At 37.3% G+C, this 12,709-nt stretch overlaps 1 protein-coding gene across 1 annotated transcript in view; it reads right to left on the bottom strand.

Moving 5' to 3' along the window:
• The window catches only part of LOC105983867 (chromosome unknown open reading frame, human C14orf39), a 37,748-nt gene extending 26,712 nt beyond the window's left edge, over positions 1–11,036 (bottom strand). Inside the window, exons 1-7 of the mRNA XM_013013901.1 lie at positions 10,988–11,036; positions 10,836–10,892; positions 9,260–9,386; positions 7,011–7,100; positions 5,861–6,048; positions 5,726–5,768; positions 2,350–2,470 (exon numbers count right to left, since the gene is read on the bottom strand). Of these exons, the coding sequence (XP_012869355.1) occupies positions 2,350–2,470; positions 5,726–5,768; positions 5,861–6,048; positions 7,011–7,100; positions 9,260–9,386; positions 10,836–10,892; positions 10,988–11,036 (675 nt within the window). The remainder of the gene's footprint in view (positions 1–2,349; positions 2,471–5,725; positions 5,769–5,860; positions 6,049–7,010; positions 7,101–9,259; positions 9,387–10,835; positions 10,893–10,987) is intronic.
• Between the last annotated feature and the right edge of the window lie 1,673 nt (positions 11,037–12,709).

The raw sequence follows: 12,709 nt of genomic DNA, 5'->3' as shown, positions 1-12,709 counted from the left end.
AGCTCAAGGCTAGCGCTCTACCACTTGAGCCACAGCACCACTTCCAGCTTTTTTCTTTTTGCTTATGTGGTGCTGAGGAATCGAACCCAGGGCCTCACACATGCAAGGCAAGCGCTCTGACACTGAGCCAACTTCCAAGCCCAGTCACTACATATTTTAAGAGAAATAAAATCTATTTTAATCTCTTTACTAAAATTATGTCATGCGGGATATGGTGGTAAATATATATAATTCCAGCTACTTAAGGGGTAGAGATAGGAAGATCACAAGTTCAGGGTGAGCAGGGGAAAGTTATGAGACACTGTCTCAGAAAGTGAATATATCAACAAAACAGCTAAGATTGTTGCTCAACAGATAGAGCACTTTCTAGAAAGCTCAAACACAAGTGCTTCCCCAATATGGCAAAAATAAAATGAAATAAAGTTATGTTACTGTTATCTATTAATAACATATAATCTTTTGGGGAGACACAAAACTAGGGTTTGAACTCAGGGTATTGTACTTGCCAGGCAAAGAGCCATACCCCCAGTTCTTATGCATTTCCTACTTTTCAAATAGGGTCTCATTTCTCTCCCAGGCCAGCTTACACTGTGATTTTCCTGTTTATGCTTCCTCATTACCTTAGATAACAAGTATGCATCAACATGCCCAGGCAGGGATCTCATGAACTTTTTGCTAGCGCTGGCATTGAACTGCAATGCTGATCTTAGCCTCCCAAGTAACTAGGATACAGGTATGAATCACCAAGCCTGGCTAATATATATTAACTTTAGCATAATTTTCAAAAAAAATAAAAATTAGGTACTATATTCAAATTTTCCTCAAAATTGAGACATAGCTTTGATGGGTTCTTGAACCTATGCTAATTAAAGCCACAACTAAATAAATGACACCAATAATTATTACAAAAAATAGGTTAAACTATTCCTATAAGCTCTTTAAACATTATAAATACAGAATTATATTTTTAAGATTAAAAACTTAAAACTACTTACAATTCTTCCCTCATCCCCTTTTTATTTGTACTGGTTCTGGGGATTGAACTCAAGGCCTTGAGCTCTTGCTTGGTTTATTCCACTTAAGGCTCATAACTCTCACCACTTGAACCAGACCTCCTTCTGGCTTTAAAGTGGTTAAAGAATCTCACAGATTTTTCCACCCAGACTGATTGTGAACCAAAGTACTCAAATATTAACCTTCTGAGTAGGTACAATTATGGGCATGAGCCACCAGCACCCAGCTCTTGTTCCCTTTTTTGAAATGCAACCCCTCTGTATACTGACTTAAAGATAATAAAAATAGGGGCTGGGAAGGTGGCTCAGTGGTAGAGCACTTGCCTTGCATGTGTGAGGCCCTGGGTTCGATTCCTCAGCACCACATAAGCAAAAAGAAAAAAGCCAGAAGTGGCGCTGTGGCTCAAGTAGTTGAGCACTAGCCTTGAGCTGAAGAGCTGAGGGACAGCGCCCAGGCCCAGAGTTCAGGCCCAGACCAGCAAAGAAAAAAGAAAAAAAAGAAAGCATAGTTGCCCTCTTTTTATCAGTCAGTCACAGGGCTTGAACTCTGGGCCTGGGTGCTGTCCCTCACTTGAGTCACAGCGCCACTTCCAGTTTCCTGGTGATTAATTGGAGATAAGAGTTTCATGGACTTTCCTGCCCTGGCTGGCTTTGAACTTAAACCTCAGATCTCAGCCTCCTGAGTAGCTAGGATTACAGGTATGAACACTGGCACCCAGCCACAGTTGCCTTTTCAATGCCTTTAAATTTGTATTGTAGGTTTGGAACTATTCTCAGAAGTAGAGAACTTTCCTAACGTGCAAGAGGGCCCTAGGTTTGACTCATGCACGCGTGCGTACATACACACACAAACACCACAAAATAAGTTCCTGTAACTAATCTACATTTTGTTGTTTTTCCTCATCTTCCTCAGACCCTAAAGAAAGCCAAACTATTCCTTAAAACTCGGAGTTAGAGTATATTTAATACCTGCTAGGTGCTGGTGGCTCATGCCTGTTAACCCTAGATACTCAGGAAGCTAATATATGAGGATATAAAGCATAGCCTGGGCAGGAGAGTCCTTGAGACTCTTATCTCCAACAAATTACAAAAAGCCAGAAGTAACCTGTGGTTCAAGTTGTAAAGTGTAAGCAAGTTGTAAAAAGGATAAAAACAAAATATATATTTATAATATATATTATATATTTCAATACCCAAAATATATTTTGCTTCAAAAGTAATTTGAGACAAATGCACTGACCTTTCTCTATATTTGTAATTCCTTACAACAGGATTTTAAAAATATTTTAACATAAACACTAGTCCATACATTAGAAATATATAACAAAATACATACCTTGTTTAAAGAATTAATTTCCATTTCCATTTCATCTATTTCTTTCTTCAATTCAGATGAATTTTTGGTAATATTGTTGAAATTTTTAAGAATATTTTGTGTTTCATGTCTCAAATTAACTCTGTTCATGTTAAGGAACTACATCATTCAAGTAAATTTTACATTTATAAAATAACTAGCACATATTATTTATATAAACAGTACATATTACTGATATGTACATTTAATATAATCAATAAATAGTAAGAATATCTGAAAACAAGATGGAAATAAGCTATGTTGTTTACATATGTTATTTATTGAATTTTTTTGTTTATTATTTTTTTCTTTTGGCTAGTCCTGAGGCTTGAACTCAGCCTGGATGCTATCCTTGAGCTTCTTTGGCTCAAGGTTAGTGCTCTACCACTTGAGTCACAGTGCCACTTCTGGCTTTTTGTAAGTAGTTTATTGGAGCTAAGTCTCACAGACTTTTGCCTGGACTGGCTTCAAACTATAATCTTCAGATCTCAGCTTCCTGAATAGCTAGGATTATAGGTATGACCCACCAGCTTATTGAATTTTGTTTTGTTTTGGTCCTGGGGCTTGAACTCTGGGTCTGGGTACTGTCCCTGAGGTCTTCAGTTCTAGGCTAGCACTCTACCACTTGAACCACACCACCACTTCCTGTGTTTCTGGTGGCTAGCTGGAGATAAGACTCACGGACTTACCTGCCTGATTTGACTTTGAACTGCAATCCTCAACTCTCAGCCTCCTGAGTAGCTAGGATTACAGGTGTGAGCTACCAGCACCTGGCCAGCTTATTGAATTTAAACGTAACATTTCATCCTATATACTCACTAGGATTTTTTTCCTTTCACTTAAATATTTTCACAGCACTGTATTTTTCTTTTCCTTTTTTTTTTTGTGTAGGTTGTGGGGCTTTTTGACTAAGGGCCTAAGCACTGTCCCTGAGCTCTTTTACTCAAGGTTAGCGTTCTACCACTTTGAGACACAGCCCTACTTCTGGTTTTTGAATGGTTAATTAGGAATAAGAGTTTCATGGGAACTCTTTCTACCCTGGCTAGCTTCAAACCATAATTCTGAAATATCAGCCTCCTAAGTAGCTAGGATTAAAGGTATGAGCCACCAGTGCCCGGCTTGTAGTTTTCTTCTTCTTCTGTTCTTTTTATATAAGTTCACTGTGCCATTTGACCATAAGTTCAAATTTAACTTTTTACATTCCAATTATCTGTTCCAAAGTCATCAATGTACCCTGCAGAACTCAGAAGAGCATCCTTCTGGGCTTTGTGTTCAAACTGTTTTATACTCCATTTCAACTAAAGAATTTCTTAGCTATTAATAGATATCCTAGATGATTTTTAGATAATGCAACTTTCTAAGTTACTATACAATCTACTTAAGAGAATTTTAAAATACTCAACAGTGATCAAAATTCTAGAGAGAATTTATCATACCTTCCCAATCCTGCCTTCAAAATATGATTGACATGCTAGCACACAAAACCTCAGGTGAATATGGTGCACCTGAACAACATAACATAAAGCTATGTTATTATCAAACTGGATCAAACTTAAATTTAATTATATTCAGATTCTAAATTCTAATTCTTTGTCTGTACCCATCTCTCTTCTTGCCTGTTATACAACTGTCTATCTCATCCTAACTCACATACAACTCCCTAAATCGTTGTTGTATCTGCCCTTCCTATTGAAAGTGCTCAGATGCACGACAATGAAGAGCTGACCCCCTCGTCCAAAAAAACAACCCAAAATAGAAAAAAACTAGTAGCAGAGGAGTTAGAGGAATGATTTATGAGGGACAGAATATTTACTACCAAGAGTAGAATTATAATCTGATATAGGAAAGCATATAAAGGATTGTGGAGGTTGAAAGAGGACTAAATTTCAAGTTCATTATCAGTGAAGATCTCTTACAAATAGGTGAGATTTAGAAAAATTAAGAATTAAGTATTAAGTGGTAATGAATTAGAATTATTTATTGATATGACTGTTTTCCATGCTAAACTGTAAGCTTAAAATAGCTTCATAAGGGCTGGGAAGATGGCTCAGTGGTAGAGCGCATGCCTTGCATGCCAGAGGCCCTGGGTTCGATTCCTCAGCACCACATAAGCAAAAAGAAAAAAGCTGGAAGTAGAACTGTGGCTCAAGTGGTAGAGCGCTAGTCTTGAGCTGAAGAGCTGAGGGACAGCACCCAGGCCCAGAGTTCAGGCCCCCACGACCGGACCCAAAAAAAAAAAAAAAAAAGAGCTTCATAACTTCTTCAGTATTGCCTGGCACAAGATAGATACGATTACTAATTGTCACAATCTATCCTAAAGACTACTAATCAAGTAATTTGATGGGAGCTTTCTTTGTGAAGGCACAGCAACATGACTCTCTCATTGGTATGGTTGCTAAGACCTATGCCACTTTCCACACACCCCCGCCCAGTCAGTTGTGGAGCTTGAACTTTGGACCTGGGCCTGTCCCTCAGCTTTTCAGCTCAAGGCTAGACCTCTACCACTTGAGCCACAGTGCCACTTCCAGTTTTCTGAGTGGTTTACTGGAGATAAGAGTCTCATAGACTTTCCTGCCCAGGTTGTCTTTGAACCTCGATCCTCAGATCTCGGTTTCCTGAGTAGCTAGGATTATAGGCATGAGCCACGGGTGCTCAACTAAGACATGCCATTTTAAAGGCAGATATAGGGGGGCTGGGAAGGTGGCTCAGTGGTAGAGCACTTGCCTTGCATGCCAGAGGCCCTGGGTTCGATTCCTCAGCACCACATAAGCAAAAAGAAAAAAGCCGGAAGTGGCGCTGTGGCTCAAGTGGCAGAGCGCTAGCCTTGAGCTGAAGAGCTGAGGGACAGCGCCCAGGCCCAGAGTTCAGGCCCCACGACCGACAAAAAAAAATAAATAAATAAAGGCAGATATAGGGGACTGGGAAAGTAGGTCAGTGGTAGAGTGCTTACATGAGGCCCTGAGTTCTATTCCTCAGCACCACATAAGCAGAAAAAGCCAGAAGTGGTGCTGTGGCTCAAGTGGTAGAGCACTACTATTCTTGAGCTGAAGAGCTGAGGGACAGCACCCAGGCCCAGAGTTCAGGCCCCACAACTGGCAAAAAAAAAAAAAAAAGGCAGACACAGGTATCATTTTATTCTCCCTAAAACTTCTTGCTTTTAATCACATAGAAATATAGGAAAATTACAGTTTCTACTATTTGAATGTAATAAAAAATTTAAGTAATCTTTAAAATATGAGTAAAACACAAAAAACAAAGCCACGAGACTCTCATCAAGAAAACACAGTACACAACAATGAAAATACATAAATTATGCATATCAAATAAAAATTATAAGTAAAAATACTATTGTGGATACATATATAATGTCCATTTGGTAAGTGATGAAAAGGGAGCAGGTACTGAAAAACAAAATCATAGTTGAGAGTGAGCTATTACTCTTTTCATTAATAACATACTATAATTAAAGTAACATATAACAAAATGTTAATACCTAGAAATTCCATGAGAATAGTTTCATGTATTTTTAGTTGTTCACTACAAGCCAACACTCTGTTTTGAATTTCTTCATGTTCTCTTTTCTTCTCATAATATTCACGTGAAATATGGTTTTCTGAGTACTTTAGTTGGTATTGCTTCAAAACATCTTTATACTGACTGATATAATCATGATACATTTTTCTATTAAAATTAAAAGAAATAAATTCAAAAAATAAGTATCACTTGCTAAGATCTACTAAATTAAGCACCAAAAGCAAGTTGAATATCTATTTAACTCGACTGTCCTCAATATTGTCTGCTCTTCAGACTTTCCCTTAACCTATCAAACTTTTTAAATATACTCGAAATTATTTACTTCTTAATCTTCTTCAATTTAACTTTTTTTAATGACACCATTTAAAAAATTTATTATAAAGATGATGTACAAAGGGGTTACAGTTACATAAGTAATGAGTATATTTCAACAGTTGTCACTTCTTCCTTAGTTGACTCCTAGTTTTATTCCTGCTAACCCCCACCCCTACAAGCTATATAGTTCATTTTTAACATGATGTCTTTATTAAATTATACTTTGTCTCACTATTTCCAAAATTAAGTCTACAGCTAATTATTCCTCTAGAATTATGCCTATAACTCATAGCAACCCTTAATTGAAGGACTATGCTGTCATTAGTTCTGAGAAATAGTTTATATCTAAGGCACTGTCTAAACAAATTCAGGATTACACAGAGCTTTACAATAAGTAAATGGCACACAAAGCCCAAATTACTATGGTTAGCTAAAAAAAGAACCTCTTTCAGAATTCAAACTTCCTACATTTCCAATTACTATTCTTACAAAGCAAGTCCTAGTAATAACCAATTATATTAGAATTATATTAGAATTGATATACTTAAATTACTTTATTTTTTTATTCTTGGGTTAGGTTGTGGGGCCTGAACTCTGGGCCTGGGCGCTGTCCCTCAGCTCTTCAGCTCAAGGCTAGTGCTCTACCACTTGAGCCACAGCACCACTTCCAGCTTTTTCCACTTATGTGGTGCAGAGGAATCGAACCCAGGGTCTCATGCGTGCAAGGCAAGCACTCTACCACTGAGCGGCACCTTCCCAGCCCCAATATACTTAAATTAATATATGTATTATACTTGTCATTTTCAATAGTTTCTTGATAAACAGTAAACTGGTCCTGCATATAATCTTCATGTTTATGAAAAACATCACATGTTGGCTTCCAACTATAAAAAAAAAGTATACTTATAGTAACCATTTCAGAACAAATTGACAAAGATAATTTTAAATGAAAATAATTGTTTTTAAATAAATGTTTTTACTTAGAAAAAACAAGTTTACATCAAGAAAAATATTCTCATATCTTAAAATCATCACTACTAGCAATCATGTACTCATATGCACAAATACTAACACTTGTACATAAATTTTTTTCCAATGACTAGAGAACAAGTGTGGTACAGCAATGGCATTTTTTCTATTATGTATTATAGTGATACTCTTCAGTTATTATCTCTAACTCCAGTCTTTCTCTCTGATAGCTTTTTGAAAAGATCCTGACCAAGAAATTCTTTTGGAATAAACATTGGAAGAGCTAGGATAGGGTTAAAGAGGATTTTCCTCCTTTTACATTTAGGTTATAGAAAGAAAGAAAGAAAGAGAGAGAGAGAGAGAAAGAAAGAAAGAAAGAAAGAAAGAAAGAAAGAAAGAAAGAAAGAAAGAAAGAAAGAAAGAAAGAAAAAGAAAGAAAGAAAGAAAGAGGGAGGGAGGGAGGGAGGGAGGGAGGGAGAGAGGAAGGAAGGAAGGAAGGAAGGGATGGTAGAAAGAAACTAGGCTAAACTGAATCATAAAATCAGACAGAAAGGCTAAGATGAATGTCTATCACATATATTTTTGTTTTATTATATAGCTTAAAAATACTATCATTATAAAATATATAATTACTATATACCATAATAGTTTCTATTCCAAGATTATTTCAATGTATTTCCTGTTTTTCCTAATATTTCTCAATTGAAAAAGTATACTCACTTTGGAAACACAAAATATATAAGAAAATAATTATCATCAACATTCTCCATATTAAATAACTGCTGTTATTATTTTAATAAATTATCTCCATGTCTTGCTATATGTATATGTTTCAGTGTAATCAAAATCATATTCACATAAACAACTTATTCTCCTTTATTTATTGACCAAAACTTATTTAAATATTTGGCTGATTCTAATTTAACTTAATCTAATTTAATTTGTCTAATATTTTAATTTCTTAGAAAATATCCCCAAAACAGAATTAGAAGTCCAAAGATCATTACATGCATATATTCTGAGCATTTAATGATTATGTAAGAAATAGGTTCATTGAGAAGATAATTTTACTACATGCAATTTAATGTACATCTTTCTAGATTCTCTAGACATATATAGTTATGAATTGAGTTCCTACTATAAACATTTTATGCTTTGCTTTAATTCGTAATGCATCATTCACTTCTTTTCATGTTAAACATACATCTGTTATAATTTCCTTAGCTATTGTGTGTTCAGAAGTATGAATATTTTAATAAGTCATTTACCCAATTAGTGTTGAACATTAAAGAGTTATAGCTAATGTTTTCATATTATAAAAAAAACATTTAAATAGAACTCAAGCAATTCAATAGCAAGAAGACCATAAAACAAATGGGCAAAGGCCTTTAAATTACATTTTCAGCACTCCTTTATCTTGAAATATTTTAGATTGGATTTTCTTACATAAAACTAAGCTTTTGAAAAGTCAAATATCAAATTTATTTCAAATCTAATAAAAATTTTATATCCTAAGCTTAGATTATATTAAAAATTCTGTACTTAGAATGACTAGATTTGAGTCACTGAGATATTACAGCCCTTCCATTTTTCTTTTAAACCATCAATGATCCTTTCTACAATGACATATAACAAAGCAACTGATTTATATGCTAGAAGTATGCCTGCCTAGCAAGCATGAGGCCTTGAGTTCAAATACCATATCGTCAAGCATAAACAAGTGATGATTAAAAAAAAATGCTTAAGCAAAAAAAACATGACAAAGGTTGTATAGATACTACCCTAAGACTAATTCAGTGGTAAGGATATATGCCAATGTCTTATTTTTTTTTTGTCTTTTCTTTTTTGGTACTGGGGATCAAATCCAGGACGTTGTACTTGCTAGGCAAGCGCTTTGCCACTGAGCTACATCCCAGCCACTTTGCCAATGTCTTATGCACAAAACAAAATAAACCGTGAATACCCTGTGCACCAATCCCCAGCAACAAAACTATCTTAGAGCAACAATGTCTTCAACTTTGAGCAAAAGAATCAAATCACAATTATTGAAAGTTCATTTCTTTCAAATACTCACTTATTACAGCTGTCTTTGATTTCCTTACTATGTTTACAATAATGAGTAATTTCTTCATCTGTTGTACTTATGGTTTCATGTATCTTACGAATAGTTTCTTTGTTTTCTTTAATATCTTCAAAACATTCTGAAAGGGAAATGTTTTAGTGTAGAAATCATAAATTCAAAATAAATAAACTAGAAAAAAGTGTATAGCAACTTTCCTAAAAGGCGGTAACCCAGAGAATGTAAAGGAAAAGAGGCCTGAGATGGAAAGGCTTTCACACTAAAAAGTAGAAAACCACAACCAGGCCTAATACATGACCCAGAAGAAGATGGATTTATGTTTTGTGATTTAAGAGAAATAAATGTCCCTTACCCTCATTTTTATTAGAAAGTGGCTAGATTATGCAACACTTCAAGTCAGTCAATCTTTTAATGCTATAAATTTTATTCATTACTGGGTATTAACATAAGACTTTCAGTTTTGACAAATGTGAAATTTCTATTAATCAATTCCACATGATAACTAGATACACCTTCAACTAGTTTGTTATTAATGATCAAATATGAAGATAATTTTGAAAATATTAAAATAATTTAATAGAATATATATTTTTTTGGGGGGGGTCCAGTAGTGGGGCCTGAACTCTGGGCCTGGGCACTGTCCCTCAGCTCTTCAGCTCAAGGCTAGCGCTCTACCACTTGAGCCACAATGCTACTTCCGGCTTTTTTCTTTTTGCTTATGTGGTACTGAGGAATCGAACCCAGGGCCTCAGGCATGCAAGGCAAACGCTCTGCCACTGAGCCACCTTCCCAGCCCTAGAATATATTTCTAATTGCAGAAAAGATAAATTCTACCTTTCCAGAACTAAGAAGTTAACAGTCCAGTTCTGAAAATTAAAATTAAGTTTAGTATATTTAAGAACTTAAAATATTTGTTTAATTAACCATCCAATTTTACTGATACTGTGATTTTTTTTTCAGAATTATCATTCCTGAAAATGTTCCATCTATCTCAATCTTGGTCCCTGATTTTTGGTGACTTCTGAGAAAAAAACAATTCTCTTACATTTGAAACTATCTTGTTATTTGTTTTTTGGTTTTGTTTTGTTTTGGGTTTTTGGTTCCGGTCGTGGGGCCTGAACTCTGGGCCTGGGCGCTGTCCCTCAGCTCAAGCTAGCGCTCTACCACTTGAGCCACAGTGCCACTTCTGGCTTTTTTTCTTTTTGCTTATGTGGTGCTGAGGAATCGAACCCAGGGCCTCAGGCATGCAAGGCAAGCACTCTACCACTGAGCCACCTTCCCAGTCCCACTATCTTGTTATTTGATATTTAAAAAAAAAAAAAAAAACAACTTTTCAATTACACTTAAGTCATCTAGCTAAGAAAACTCATAAGTAATTAAATTCTGAATAAACTAATTTATTGTTGAAAAACTAGTTAAGTCTCGATGTATTACTTAGGGTAAATATCTCATTAATAACCAGTAGTTACAATGCCAACTCTAAGTTATCCTCCACAGGGAAATCATGTATTATGCTATATGCCATAAATCTTAAAAGACTAAAGCATCTTTGCCATATGTAACTACTTACTATTAATTCTTTGAACCATATCTTCTTTAGTACTTCTGTCTTGCTCATACTGGAAAACTAAATTAAAAACAATTATTTTAAATTTTTTGTTGCATTGTTGCAGTCCAATGATAATACAAATAGTTATCTATTTATTTTCATTTTATACCTACCAAATTCTAACAGAAGCTTGTCCAAACTGGCAAACAGGCCGTCGTTCATCTTGGATACTATGTGAAAAAATACATATATTAAGATTTTCTTAAGTCGGGTAGGGAACAGTGTACATAGAAGCGAGCACCTTTCTGATACAGCATACCTCACATGAAAACGTGGTGAACACCCTTTCAGCACAGTGTCTTTCGCCTAGGCCAGTACTGGTGAGCCCTGAGAAAGTGTTAAATAGCTGCTGGGCCTGACTGCTTATCTGAAACTTCCAGAAAGGGTGGGCAACCTTTCTAATTGTCCATGCGTGGACACGGAAATAAGTTTGAATCTACTGGTTTCCTGAAACATGCTTTCTTTTAAATGGAGAAAAAGATCATCAAACTCTACCCTTCCAGAACTTTCCAGAACATATGCTCCTCCCTCCTCCAACACTATTTTTTTTTTAGGTCTTAATTGCACCGATGGGGCAATTTACTACAATTACGACCTGCCCCAGAAACCCCCCCACGTGACCCTGCCACGTGACCCCCGCTGCCCAAGGCCCAGGCAGGCCTCTCCTCAGGGCCACCGCCCGCCCCGGCCTCCCCACCATACGCCGCCCTTTTCCACCCTCCTCAGGGGCCCCTTCGGGCACAAACATCCGCGCTCACTCCGCTCACCCCTCCACCGAGCGAAGTCCTGGATGCCAAGGCCTCAGCGGAGACGCCACCTCCAAGGACGCAGAACCGGGCCTCGCCTTCGACTTGGAAGGCCAGCCTCGCGAGCAGCTGCTGTGGTGAACGAGGCCGCATCACACTCCACGCGAGATCAGCATGGCCACGCGAGACTACAGTGCTGCCGCGAAGCTCGGCGGGCTGGGTGGTGCCCTTTAACCCCGCGGGGACGCGTCCAGGCGCAGGCGTCCAGGCGCAGGCGTCCAGGCGCAGGCGTCCAGGCGCAGGCGTCCCAGGCGCAGGCGTCCAGGCGCAGGCGTCCAGGCGCAGGCGTCCAGGCGCAGGCGTCCAGGCGCAGGCGTCCAGGCGCAGGCGTCCAGGCGCAGGCGTCCAGGCCTGCGCCGCTGCCTTCAGGACTCACGGGTCTCTAGGCAGCCTGCTTGCAAACGTTTCAGTAAGACATAACCTGGGGATTCACAGCAAAATAGATAAGCGCAAGAAGTAACGATTGCAGCCTTAGTCAGAATTCAGCTTTCATTTAACGTTCTCAAAACGTTTACTGAACGCCAGCATACTTCCAATAGAGCATATTTTCTACCTGAAAAATGCTATTGGAAACTTTTATGTGTGTAGACCTTGCTTGTCCCAAGCGAAATAAAAGAATGGAGGGGGAAAAAAAAACCCATTTTAGGCCCCAATAGTCTTAATCTTTTTGAGTTTTGTTGGTTGTCTTTGGATGTGTGTGTGTGTGTGTGTTGTTGTTGTTGTTGTTGTTTTTGGGGGGGGAGTTTGGTGTTTGTTTGGCTTTGGTTAGTTTGGTTTGGTGCTGGAGATGGATCTAGGGCCTCCTGCATACTAAGCCTATAGTCAACTACTGATCTATACCCTTTCTTTTAATTTTGTATATTTCTGGTAGAGACATGTTTTAATCCTAAATGATCTCAATAATTACCTCAGCTCACCACATCCTAAATGGTTTCATATCATGAAAAGCAATGTGCATAAGTTTTATTTTCTATTTAGCCCTGGTCAGCTATCCATAATCGATTTTATTATGTTTTTTTTTTTTTTTTT

The sequence above is a fragment of the Dipodomys ordii genome, unplaced genomic scaffold (genome assembly GCF_000151885.1).
Source record: "Dipodomys ordii isolate 6190 unplaced genomic scaffold, Dord_2.0 Scaffold2, whole genome shotgun sequence".
NCBI lineage: Eukaryota > Metazoa > Chordata > Mammalia > Rodentia > Heteromyidae > Dipodomys > Dipodomys ordii.
Note: the sequence above shows the minus strand (reverse complement) of the source record. Positions and strands in the feature narration are given on the sequence as shown.